Source organism: Papilio polytes, unplaced genomic scaffold (genome assembly GCF_000836215.1).
Source record: "Papilio polytes unplaced genomic scaffold, Ppol_1.0 DF823688.1, whole genome shotgun sequence".
Classification (NCBI taxonomy): Eukaryota; Metazoa; Arthropoda; class Insecta; order Lepidoptera; family Papilionidae; genus Papilio; species Papilio polytes.
The window spans coordinates 1,148,329-1,161,151 of record NW_013525516.1 but is presented as its reverse complement, the minus strand read 5'-3'; the positions used below and the strand labels follow the sequence as shown (position 1 = coordinate 1,161,151).

Below are 12,823 nucleotides of genomic sequence, written 5' to 3'. Positions count from 1 at the left end.
AACAAAAAAATCCTATATTTCCGTCACGTATTTTATCTGTTTGATTATTATCAGGCAATTTACGAGAATTTGGTAGTACTGCCCCTAAGTCATATTGGTTTAGGAATACCGAGGACAGAGCGTTCCAACGTGTTTAAATCGATGAGTGTGGCGGCGTACCGAGCTGCTGCAGATAGGTCTTGGTCTGGTGGCAGCCGCGCAGCGCGGAGTGCGGCTGCGCGGCCTGCTCGCGCAGCAGCTGCAGCGCGCGCGTGTGGTGGCCCTTGGTGCGGTAGAGGATGATGAGCTCGCTGTGCTTGCCGTGCGCGCGCAGCGTGCGCTCCGCCTCCTCCAGCCGGCAGTTGTTCAGCCGCAGCAGCGACGCCACGTACGCGTCGTTCGTCTACAAATGTACCACTTCTTTAGCCCTTATCACTTCCTTGGTGTAATTTAGAATGTATAACCGAATACTATTCATAAAAATGTATGTTACAAATCTGATTGCTAAAAAGAGACCAAATATTTTTAAAAAGTGTAAAAACGCAAACTTAATCATTTCATAATCATGATTTTACTTTTATTTTATTTAGTTTAAAATTGGTTCAAATTAAAGAAAGACATGGATTCGTAAAATGGATGTAAAGACCAGTTGAAACACATATTAATGGTAGATAGCCCTTCTTAAACATAGCCAAAATTATCAGCAGACTACGTTATGTTAAATATTACACTACATTACATTCCAAACAATTATTATTTTACCTGTAAATAACATTTCAACAGCGTCGTATCGATCAACTCCAACTGCTGCGTGACATTCCTATGACTTGTACTATCACTACTCGTACCAGGAGTCTTATCATCGGTGCTGCCTTTTTTAACAGCTTCTGCGATCTTCAATCTCACTTCGACGAGATAATTTATCAACGCGGTTAACGCATTTTGTAAATCTTTCCCTTTCAATTTACTATCATCTTCTGAACCTGGCTTGTTGTCCAATTCTGGAAACAGTTTGATAACGTCCGCCGGGTCTGTGTTCAATTGTATGAATACCTTCATAGATTGAGCGTATTTCTTTTCATCGAAAAGCTCTAAAGCACTTAGCATTTGAATTGAATGGATCGTTTGTTTCTTCTCTTCCGCGGAACAGTCTGAGTGAAGCTATAGAAGAAATAAAGTACACATAAGAAAGAATAGATATTACATTAAAATTATTGATCAAATGGCATTTTCTATATGTCAGGGCGTTGCTATGCGCCCTTCTATTTCCACTGGTGTAAAAATCATAGAAAATTTAAATTCGGAGTGGATCATGGATTAAAATATTCTTGCATAAAATAACGATTTTAAATGTATACTTACACCACTCAAAAGTCCTGATATGGTTTCTTTGATATGTTTTACGCGAAAAGCCATAATGAATATCAATAAACTAACTGTGGATAGCAACTTCGTTACTACAGTAAATAAAACAGTAATGAATTTTGTCTGTATTATTTATTAAAATACAAATATTTCCTCTTTATAACTTGAGTATATAGATTTCTATTTACGACTGTGATGCAATATAATTGTAATTAATCTTTTGGAGTTATGATGAAATTATAAGGTAAACGCTTAGATGAAGTTTTTAGAAGAAAATGTTAATTGAATGCTGAGCATTTATTACTTACGATCTTCGTAAGTTGGACTATGTTTTTTTATCTCTTTTTAATTACAAATTAACGACATCTAAAACAAAATACAAAAACATCTGAGTTTTGTATAAAATAAACCTACTAAGGATATATTTAAATAAATGTATATGTGAAAAATTAACAACCAAAATAAGCACTAAGATAAATTTAGAGTTATTTTAGTACCTACTGTTATTTTTAAATTGACTAAAACACAGAGTATAATATTTTTAACACTGGCTGGCTGTTTGTTTTATTTTTTGTCTAAAACATTTTAAAAGGATTAAATTTTAACATATAATTAAATGTACTCGTATGATCCACAATTCACGATTGAAAAATTTCAAAACTAATTAAATAATTTATTATTTCAGCCTTTTGAGGAAAATGATAAACAATGTCTCGATAGTTCCACATACAGTTATATTTAGTAACATTTGTAATATTGCGGTTACATCTTACTAATATTATAAATGCCAAGTTTGGATGGATGGTTGTTTGTTAGAGTTTGTAGTCTAAACTGCTAAACAAATTTAGATGAAATTTGGGATAGACCTAGAGAATAGCCTGGCAGAACACAGAGGCTACCCATTTTGTTTTTTTTTATTTCTACGCGGACGGAATCGCGGGCGAAAGCTAGTATATTTATATTTTATTAACAGTTGTTTTAAAGTCCATATGCTATCATGTAAAAAACTCTTTTAATAGAATTTGTAATTCGATTTGTTTTTAGCGTCAAAACGGATTCAGTATCTGTGATTACTTCATATAATATACCAACACAAAAAAAACTGATTTATTTCAATGCCCTGCTAAGAGGTGCGTGTAACCTATTACTAGCTTTCACTTGCGACTCCGTCCGGAATTAAATAAATTATAATTGTTAGCCTTGCTTTTACAAATTATGTTCTACATTATAATGGATGAATGGAAGGATGTTAAAGATTGTAGCCTAAACTATTAAACGAATCTCGATGAAATTTGGAAAACATGTATAAAGTAGTCTGGACCAACACATAGGTTACTTGCTTCTGTTTTTTTTATTCCACACGGACAAAATCGGGGGTGAAAGCTAGTCTATATTAAACTTCATCGAGTACTGTTCAGTAGTTTAGACTTTGAACTATGAATCAACCAAACTTACATACATCTAAACTTTCGCATTTATAATAGTAATCTAGAGATAAATGTGTCACCAGTGGAAACCGACTGTAAAATATGAAAGTGCTCACAGTAATATCGATAGCGATCTGAAAGTGTTTGTCCTTGAGCAGCTGCTGGCGCTGCTTGGCGACGTCGACGGCCGCCAGGCACCACACCTGCCCCACCGACGCCACGAACACCAGCCCGCGCCGGCATCTGACACCGACACCGACACCGACACCGACACCGACATGTTACAAACTGACAGCCCACAGCTTGGTAGCTCGGTGTAACCGCCACAAATATAAAGATATCTTTCTATTATCTACCACAACATGTCCTCCGAGGGGGTTTTAGTGAGTAAAAAGCAAGCAAGAGCAACATTTCTTCTCACTAAAAAATGAAGAGAGCTTTCCCTCAGAAGGCATCTCTTGATGTCTTTCAAAGATCCCCCTCCCGAAACATTAAAACGAGTTTTTAATGCATTTTCCTTAATAATTCACTGTTTTCTTAAAAATCTAACTCATTAATACAATACACATAACTGTATCAAACGCTACAGCATAGATCATCATCCTCTGCATCTTTTATATCTGATTTTATGTAAAATTATGTACTATCAGGAAATCTGACGGTGCTCCATCTAACAGCTAGTCGTTTGGACCTTTTGTACACATTGAGACGCACGGAACAATAATACGACGCAGGTTTTAAATGTGCCTATATGAAATAAGGTTGGTCAGTACACTTGCTATTTTTGATTCCCTTTGCACAAACACAGCTAAATAATTGGTTATTTATAAGGAGTGTCCGAGTTTGTATCATTGCTAAGAACAAGACAATTTTTCGTTAGTGGAACACCGCGAAGTTACCTTATTGTACAAAATATGTATAACATTTTCAGTCACCAACCTGTACATAAGTCTTGCTTTATTCAAGTCGGGTAATGTCTGGATGAACATGGACGGCTCCACAGTCTGCACTATGATACGGTCCGTCAGCAATCCTAAGATATAAGGTGTTTCCCACACTGCAAACAAATGTATTTTCAACTGGAAATATTGACATAATCACATCAATACCACAATCATATATTTATTAACATTTTTTTTTATATAATATGGTTTACAAATTTGTATACAAAAAAACCATTGCCTTCGGAATCTGATAACTCAAGCAACCCAATTAGATTGAACAAATTGTCCAATCATCTCTGCTTATTTAATTCTCCGTTTTTCTCATTTTATTACAATACACATGATCATACATTTTTATATACTCTATATTATAAGTAGAGATAACAAAAAAAATAATTTAAATAGAAACATTAAAATTTTAATTCTTCCAACATATATCTCAAATGCTAGTTTTAGTCAAACTTTTATTAATAAACCATGTTTTTCTTACCTACGGCCAATGGCGGTTCCGCCCATTTTATAGTCTTCTTTATTTCAATATCTTTGGCCTCTTCAACAAGCACAGAAGTGCTGTCTTTACCAAGTAGATATGAATTGTCTGAATATTTAGTTATCGTTGGCTCCAGTGAACGAGAACTACTTGTAGGGAATAACTCTTTAGGTTTGCCAGAAGAAAGCTGGAAATGTCAATATATAATTTTTTTTATAATTCAATAGTAATTATTTATTTATTTCAGGAAACAATTAGTACGCATATTAGGATATTTTAAGACAGATGATTTTCGATTAATATTGAAGCAGTTTCTAGACGCTTTATTTATTTTTAAACACTTCAAAAATGGCAGTCATAACACTGTGTTTGTAATTTTTTTTGGAAAACTCAGGGTTAGTTGTGTTAAAAAAAATTATTGCATATACTTGCAATGTTACTTACATCAAACAGAGTGTATTCCCCTTTAAATCCAACACACAAATATTCTTGACCCCATGCCATAACTTTAGGTACATCGGGAACGGTGAATTCAAATTGGTGTTGTTTAAATTCACCATTTTTACCATAATAAACCTGAAGTTTTCTTCTCACTGCTACACATAGATGAACTACTGAATTTGATTCACCTGTCATTGATGTTGCACACTGCAAAGAGACAAATGATATAAAAGAAGGTGCACACTATTGACTAACAATTACATAACTATTATGCAATTGTTGTTTGGTTCGCAACAAATTCAACTTTTTAGTTGCACAGCTAAAAACTACTTGTGTGTGCACTTCCATCTAAGCTATATGTATCAAAACGAGACTAAACAGTTCTGCGATAGTTTAGCCGAAGGAGTATACATGCTCTAAAAGTAGAAATAGAAATAGTTTTTATAGGGTTGGCAATATACAGGCTGGCTGTAAAAACTATGCCAATTCTAAAGATTTATAAAAACTTGCAAACATTGCATGCCTACATAAGTAGTATAAGGTTAGGGTGATAACATTTTTTTTAAAGATTTGCCTATTATCTAGTACTTTGGTCCAAATTTTTCTTTTGCAATGTTATGGGTACCTATGAAGATAACATTTGCTAACAAGATAACAAAGTAAAATTTTTAAATATTATTTTTTAAGTACCAAGTTATTAAATTTACCTTTTTATCTAAAGCAAAAAGTGATGCTCCTTTGGTTTGTGGAATTGATTTTATAAATGGAAAATTGACTCCATTTATATCATATGTGGATAGGAGATTGTCTGTGAGGCATAATAACAGGTTGTCCTCTGGAAATATACATAAAGCAGTTTACATAGCTATCACTAATAGTCCATTCTACATTGCTTGTCTATGAATTTCATAATTTTCTATCATTCCACTAATCACTGGATAAATCATAGATGACTTTTAATATTTTATACATACCAGGTATAACTTCTATTTGCTGAATTGGTTTTTTACTAAAATTCTTGCAATAGCGTAGAAGTTGCAATTCATATTTTTGATTTCCATTTGTTGCTGATAATGAGTACATCAATAAGTGACCCTGCCTCGTACCCAACAGCAAATTATCATCTAAAAGTAATAAGATTTGTTGCTTTGTTGTTTTATTCATACATAATGGTTGGATGTATATATCTAGTTAGATGGATAAATTCTAGCGAACTTACCATAAGCTGCGATAGCTTCAATCTGGACTGTTGCATTTAGCAAATGTGACGCTTCATATGCTCCGTGCATGATTATTTTTTCTATTGAACAACTTTAAATCAATTGAAGAGATAATCTTGCAACAGCAGCCGTGATGTTTCAATCTTCTCAAGCAATTAAATTATGAATACATTACTATTACTGTAATTACTTAAGAAATGTAATCATATCAATATTATTTCATGTTGAAAAATGAAATTATATCTTTTTCTATGTGTATTTTCCGATTTTGTTACAGTTTTTGTTTTGTTGCTGTTTTGACGTTTGACAACTGACGTTTATTTTTTATAGATGACAAATATTTTGTCTGTGATTTACTCCTAATTTACAGATAAACATAAAAATGTAAAGACTGTTTGACCAGAAAAATATAAACCCTCGCTATATTGCAGAAAAATATAACAGTAATTTGCTTTGGGCCACCTTGGTTGACTAAGGTCAAGTCATCCATGAGTTTAGGGTCGTATCCCTTGATGGCGACGTGTAGCAGCTGACCACAAAACAAACATTAACCAAAATGCTACTTGCTTTTTCATAAATGTTGTGCTAAGGAGTAGTAATTTAATTTCGCATCTTTTTTTCTCTTACGAAATGATGGGGACATAAACCAGAAAGTGTTAAGATTGAATGTAGATGGCTACAAAGGAAGAGGAAGACCGAAGAAAGTATGGATTGGTTGAAAGAGGATATGCTTAAGAAAGGAGTAGATTCAGATATGACGGCTGATAGAAATGTATGGAAGAGCAGCACATACTGTGCCGACCCTCCATAAGAGATAAGGGCAAGTGGATGATGATCTTTTTTTCTCTTACTGTTTAGCTCACATCAACTTTTACCAAGAGGTTATGAGCCTAGATTTGCATGTAAATATAAGTTTTTGAAAATTTAAAATTCTTCCTCATGCTTCTTTGATGACGTATTAGCGAAGTCTTCGTGATTCTACAAGCAGAACTTACGATAACAATGACCGCTCGACTCGTCGCGCTCGAATCTCACCTGGAGCCAGTCATTAACACTAAGGGTGAATATTTACACATTTCAAGCCTTTAATGCTACCAAGACAACTTTGTTTTTAAGAATAAGAAGGATCACATGTTTTATACACTAAAACTTCGCTAGTGTAAATCCACCGCTTAAAAAATAAAACAAATGAGTACCAGTTAAATTAATTTTCATTTAATTACGATCAAAAACAGATAAAAATACATATCTTGCAATTGCACACAGCTGACGTTACTACCTTATTATTGTAGTTGCTAAACAACTACTAATATTTTATTAACATCGAATAATAGTGAGAGCGAGTAAAGTATTAGAAAATAAAATTATTATAGACCATCTCATTCAATATATTTCGGAATGGGCAATCAGAATGTTACAGATTGAACAATTATTGAGAAGAAAAGAGATACTGCGTTTTAATTACTTTTAATTAAATCGCATTATAGTCATAGTTTTATTGTAAATTTTATATAATGTCAAATATTAAAATCATTGCATTTATAACGATAATTTGTCAAATTAATTATAAATAGCTTTCTGTCTTTAATTTGTGATATTAATTTTAATTTCATATAACTTTTACAATGTAAACATGCATAATTTACTTGACGAGAGCTGTTTGTGTGAGGTGCAAAATAAAAAACCATGTTTACTATTCATTTAATATTTACTTTTATAATTATGTTATTTTCATTCATAACTAACAACGATATGGGTGTTACTATGTATTCAAATTCAATAAAACAAATTAAAAACAAAATACATTTTTTCACTCACTATTAAATTTAATATTACAGTACTAGTAATAAGAAAACTCTTTTCCACTTTAAATAATTTATAAAGTCAACCCCATTTCGAAGTGTGTATGTATTGTAGTCGTAAGTGTTGCTCGACGGACAATTCTCTCGTGGGTCAGTAAACGTGCACGCGAATCAAAGTGAGAATTCAGTGGGATAGTTCCGACAACACAGCTTCAAACATTCAGGTCACTAGTATGTCTTAACTTTTTACACAGAGGGTTTTAGAAGCGACGTCGATTACAAAATTCATAGAATAAGACTTAATAAAATATGCATATCTAGACTATGTTAGACCTCGCCGGCTCCGGAGTCGCGGGGCGCGGGGCGCGGGGCGCAGGGCGAGGGGCGGGCGGCGCGACTGCCGCCCGATATACTCAGAGTCATATAAAGGTAATATTTACACGAACTATAAAGGTGTCAGCAAATCAGCAGCCTTAGGGACAACTAAGCTCCGCTATGTGTGATTTCAAATCTTGCGCCGAGCGCGTTATATATCTTAAAATACTACAAATTTATACGTAATTAGTACATACCTATAGTAATACAATGTTTATTATATACTTGGCCGCCGCCAAATGTACACGGGACTTCCCAATGGATGCGTGCCGTCAGCCAAGCGCGTCAATCTCATCACTGTGCAACGAGGCCTCTCTGCTTCATTTCATTCAATTGACAATCCAATGTCACTTATTTTACCAATTTGTACCATTAACCATACACACGTGCACCACTATAACGCGCGTTAAAAAAACGTTCAAATATAACAAATGCATTTCCATGTATCTATTATACCATAACACTTTTTTATCGCGCAGTACTGCATTTTTAAGTCTGTCAGAACGGAATAAGAGTGATTTAAAATCGTTCATAAGACCGAGAGCGTTAAACAGACGCCCGTGTGAATAAGAGCTAATGGTATCATTTAGCTAAGCGTTTTAGTGAGACAAAATACATAAGATGCCTCTACATATAAAATTTGAGAATCATAAAATGACCTTCAGTATTACACATGCGTTAAAAATTTTTAATAATAAAATTGCAAGAAAACATTATGTAAATGTTGTAAACATAATACATGCCAGTAAGCATATAAGTATATAATTAATTTATTAAACAAAATAACAAAAACACATAGTTTACCGTAAATAAGTTTCTATGGGAATTGCCATGATTATTTGCTAGTGGATATAGTATCCAAAATTCAAATAAAATTTTCCGACCCACTTATTGGGTCTATATAAACTTTTTGCACTGAATTTAACATGAGAAAGAGTTAGCATATTGTGTGTAGTTGTATTATTGAATTAGTATTTGAAGTGCTTTGTTAATAATTGTTTTGTATGTGACGACGTGAGATCGTCGCGATCCAAAGGGCGGAGTGTTACTACTTCACGTCTCGCTACGTCTAATCAATTAAATATTATTCTACACTTAAAGGCTTTAATAAACCTCCACTAATTTGTAACTGTATCCAACACGTAGTGCGAAAATGAAATTTAATGAAAGCTTAAAAACTATGACAATGAATTTAATTATTTAAACACTCGTATCATAAATGACTACTAATAATGTGATTTCAATGACAAATTTTACATAGCAGAAATATTCTTTATATTATAGAATACAATATTATCGAAAAACTATGACATTACAATAGGACATCGACAGACAGTGCTATTTATTAATATTAACATTTATCCCGCCCCTAGGTAAGACAAGGTAAGGTACACCGCAATTTAAAACTTTTTTTTACTAATTTAAAAGTTGCCCAAATAAACGAATACATCTATCATGTAGTTAATCTAAAAATTTATGTTCTTCGAATTGTACAAATACATAAAATTCTGAGATATCAATAAAAATTACAAATTATCTTGAGAGATCAGTTTATGCTAGTTATAAAAATTTACAATTACGCATTTGTGAGTGCAAGATAATGTTTCATTTGCTATAATTCCATCATTGAAAGCGAACTACCTTCATAAAAGTTCATCGGTACGTGATACAATTCAATTATAAATATTCTAAAGCACTACTCGAATATTTCTCTACTGATTACACGGCCCAAGCTAATTTAAGGTCCAAAGGTGATTTTGTTGTACAATATTACAACGATCGCTCCCCGTCATGTGATAAAGGTACTCGCCGAGTACGCCGGCTACAATAAAATGTACTAAACGACAGAAAAATAAGCAAATACAATGTAAAATATAAAACAATACCATTTATCCAGATATTTAATCTGACGTTCACCAAAATAATCATTAATTTAAAAACGCAGTAATAAGGTATTTACATAAAAAAAAATTTGAGCTTACAAAAGTACAAAGTAATCACATGGAGACGGTACAGAGTCTACTGCGGATTTTACCCTTCTCACCGACTGCGACAGCTCAAGCTTTCCACAAACACTACGGTATCACGACTGCTCGCTGATAACACCTATTATGCATATAATTTTACCCGATGGCCAACACGAAAATAAAAATACTATCACTAAATAGCATATGAATTACCCATCTTAGTTCCGATCGCATCCGACACGTTCCGACATGTTCCGACATGCTCCGACACGTTCCGGCAACGTGCGTCCAACCGAGTGAGGTGAGGAACGGTCGCCCTAAATGCATTTAGAGTGGCGATAGTCTGTCGGGCGTCGGGATCAGCGCGTGGGCAAGGCGATGAGGTCAGGCGTGGGCGTGGGCGACGGTCGATGGTCGATGTCGTGGGCGCGGGCGCGGACGTGGGCGTGGGCTTCGTCGCCGTCTACGACGCGCTCGGCGATCCGCCGCTCGGCCCGCACGCCGCTGCGTTGTCTGATGGCAAACAAATAACATTTAGCAAGAGGCAAATACAAATGTTTAAACACGAATGTCTTATAACACTATTATGAATACAATCATATCTTTTGAATTTTTTCTCCGATATGTCCAGGTAAGGATGCAATAACATTTATTAATTATGACATTAAAAAAAAAAAGTTTGTGTTAGAAGCTTGTCGCGAATATTCGTAAAAACACTTTCGCAGTACCATTGACTAAACTTGTTTTAGATTTGTACAGCGCCCCTAAAGGGCGTAATATATCACAAAAAAAAATATTTTAATAACAATAATGATGTATAGTGTAGAGTGTACAGTTGGTTGCGTGCGTACCCTGTGAGTCGTGCGCATGGTCCGCGGCGCCAGCGCCGGCGCCGGAGCCGGAGCCGCCGGGAGCGTCGGACGCATTAGGCGCGTTGGGCGCGTTGTGCGCGCGCGGCTTGAGGAACTCGTTGAGCGAGGGCTGTATGGCGAGCTCGTACTCGGTGAAGTTGAAGAGCGGCGGCAGCGCGCGGCCGTTGGGCAGCCGCGCGGCGGGCTCGCGCAGCTCGTCGAAGAAGCTGTGCGCGCACGCCTGCAGCGGCGACAGCCGCGCGCCCGGCGTGTACTCCAGCAGCCGCGACACCAGCGAGATCGCGTCCGGCGGCGTGCACGCGCGGAACACCTGCACGACAACACACATTACCTTCACAACTCTTTATTTATAAAAGAGAATACGACACTCTTTGGATGAACATCAATCCCTGTGGATGTTCATAGAATAATTTCGAATTCTATCCGACATCATTTATCAGTATGTGTCAACTGTTGGATGCTGAACAGCTATAGCTTTATCTAGCTAGTTAGTCGTAACTAATCCTATCCGATATATCAGTGTCCGATCTAGTATACTTTTTTACACTGGACCATTCGATCCTCGAACTCGATCACTGTATATTTTGCAAAAGGGTCAAATAACAAACACTCCTAGGGTAAGTACTTCACTAACCACCATAAATAAACAAAATCGTCACCTATAAATACTTCTGTGTGAAATGCTATATAATAATTTTGCATGATATGATTGTCTTTATACAAGTTATTGTCAGGTGAACTGTACAACATATTTTTTTATACATATTTACAGACTTTTCTTATGTATTTCGCTAACTTACATAAGATAATTCCTGCTATACAATCTTATACTATACAACCCCTCTGTACTTCAAATCAAATTTTGAAGCGCATTACAAAGAATTTCCAATTTATTTAAAGTAAGACAAATAGTTGTATAATATTAAAATAAACAAAACATAACTCCACTCAAGTCGAACACACTGAACACCAACAAACAAGAAATGTGGCAGTAACAGAAGTGTATAGTAAACAACTGTAAAGATCACATTAGATTAGAAAGAGACAATCTGGCACTTTCGTCATTGTAGAGCGCTATCTCTGTCTGATATAGAGTAACAGAGACAACGCTCTACAAACGAAATTAGCAGATATTTCACTTTCCAAAAATTAATGTTTATTTATTGAATTTACTGTTATTGTTATAGTTTCAATCAAAATTGACTGGGTTGAAGTTATTCAAACATTTGAAAACTGTTTTTTATCAGATTATTGAACTGTACATTATAAATATATTTTAGTAGTTTATTTCAATAAAAATTATTTTCTTAATGCGATAATTTATCCCGGTCAAATAAGATTTCGACTATAGTGTTGTTTCTAGTTAACCCATGCCGGTCCTTTGCCCAATGTTTTCATCTTTATTCACATTTCACATAATTTTATGGGTAAAATAGTATAAATTATAATTTAGAATATAAAATTGTATTTCAGATAAGTTAACTCGGAGTTTTTTAACAAAACTTGTGTACTCAACATTTTATTTTTAACCAGACAGTGTATAAACTATTCGAAATGAAATATAAGTTGTGTTTTTCTGTAGACACCATAAATGTGAAATAATATTAACAGTAGGCAAGAAATGTGAATAAATACTAAATGCCTTCATTTACAAATCCCAAAACAAGCATAGAATAAGTTTGCGTCTCACATTAGTAACTGTTATAATGAAGTATTTGAAAAGTTTATAATGAATTTAATGGGCTTAGGTGCCATTTCCACAAGCCACCGCCCAAGGCGATAGTCGCGCGGTTAAAGCGCTAGTGGAAAGGGGGTTTAGTTGGTTTATATCGTGAAATGGAGGCATTTAGGTTAGTGTACAACGTTGCCTTACTCGAATGCGCTGATGGTCAGTGGCCGACTTGGGCATCGTCATACGCTCCAGCATGTGCTGCAATGCAG

The 12,823-nt window shown here is 35.0% G+C and overlaps 2 protein-coding genes across 3 annotated transcripts in view; both read right to left on the bottom strand.

Annotated features, from left to right (window-relative positions):
• Window positions 1-6,149, bottom strand: part of LOC106104376 (vam6/Vps39-like protein) — an 11,129-nt gene extending 4,980 nt beyond the window's left edge. The window contains exons 1-9 of the mRNA XM_013284413.1: window positions 5,866-6,149; window positions 5,621-5,770; window positions 5,354-5,481; window positions 4,650-4,853; window positions 4,206-4,392; window positions 3,711-3,828; window positions 2,888-3,014; window positions 742-1,140; window positions 160-382 (exon numbers count right to left, since the gene is read on the bottom strand). Of these exons, the coding sequence (XP_013139867.1) occupies window positions 160-382; window positions 742-1,140; window positions 2,888-3,014; window positions 3,711-3,828; window positions 4,206-4,392; window positions 4,650-4,853; window positions 5,354-5,481; window positions 5,621-5,770; window positions 5,866-5,935 (1,606 nt within the window). The 5' untranslated portion in view covers window positions 5,936-6,149. The remainder of the gene's footprint in view (window positions 1-159; window positions 383-741; window positions 1,141-2,887; window positions 3,015-3,710; window positions 3,829-4,205; window positions 4,393-4,649; window positions 4,854-5,353; window positions 5,482-5,620; window positions 5,771-5,865) is intronic.
• Window positions 6,150-7,555: 1,406 nt separating this feature from the next.
• The window catches only part of LOC106104377 (glycogen synthase kinase-3 beta-like), a 28,670-nt gene continuing 23,402 nt past the window's right edge, over window positions 7,556-12,823 (bottom strand). For both annotated transcript variants that reach the window (XM_013284415.1, XM_013284414.1), the window contains 2 exons: window positions 10,862-11,192; window positions 7,556-10,523 (listed from right to left, as the gene is read on the bottom strand). In XM_013284415.1, coding sequence (XP_013139869.1) covers window positions 10,474-10,523; window positions 10,862-11,192 — 381 coding nt within the window. In that variant the 3' untranslated portion in view covers window positions 7,556-10,473. The remainder of the gene's footprint in view (window positions 10,524-10,861; window positions 11,193-12,823) is intronic.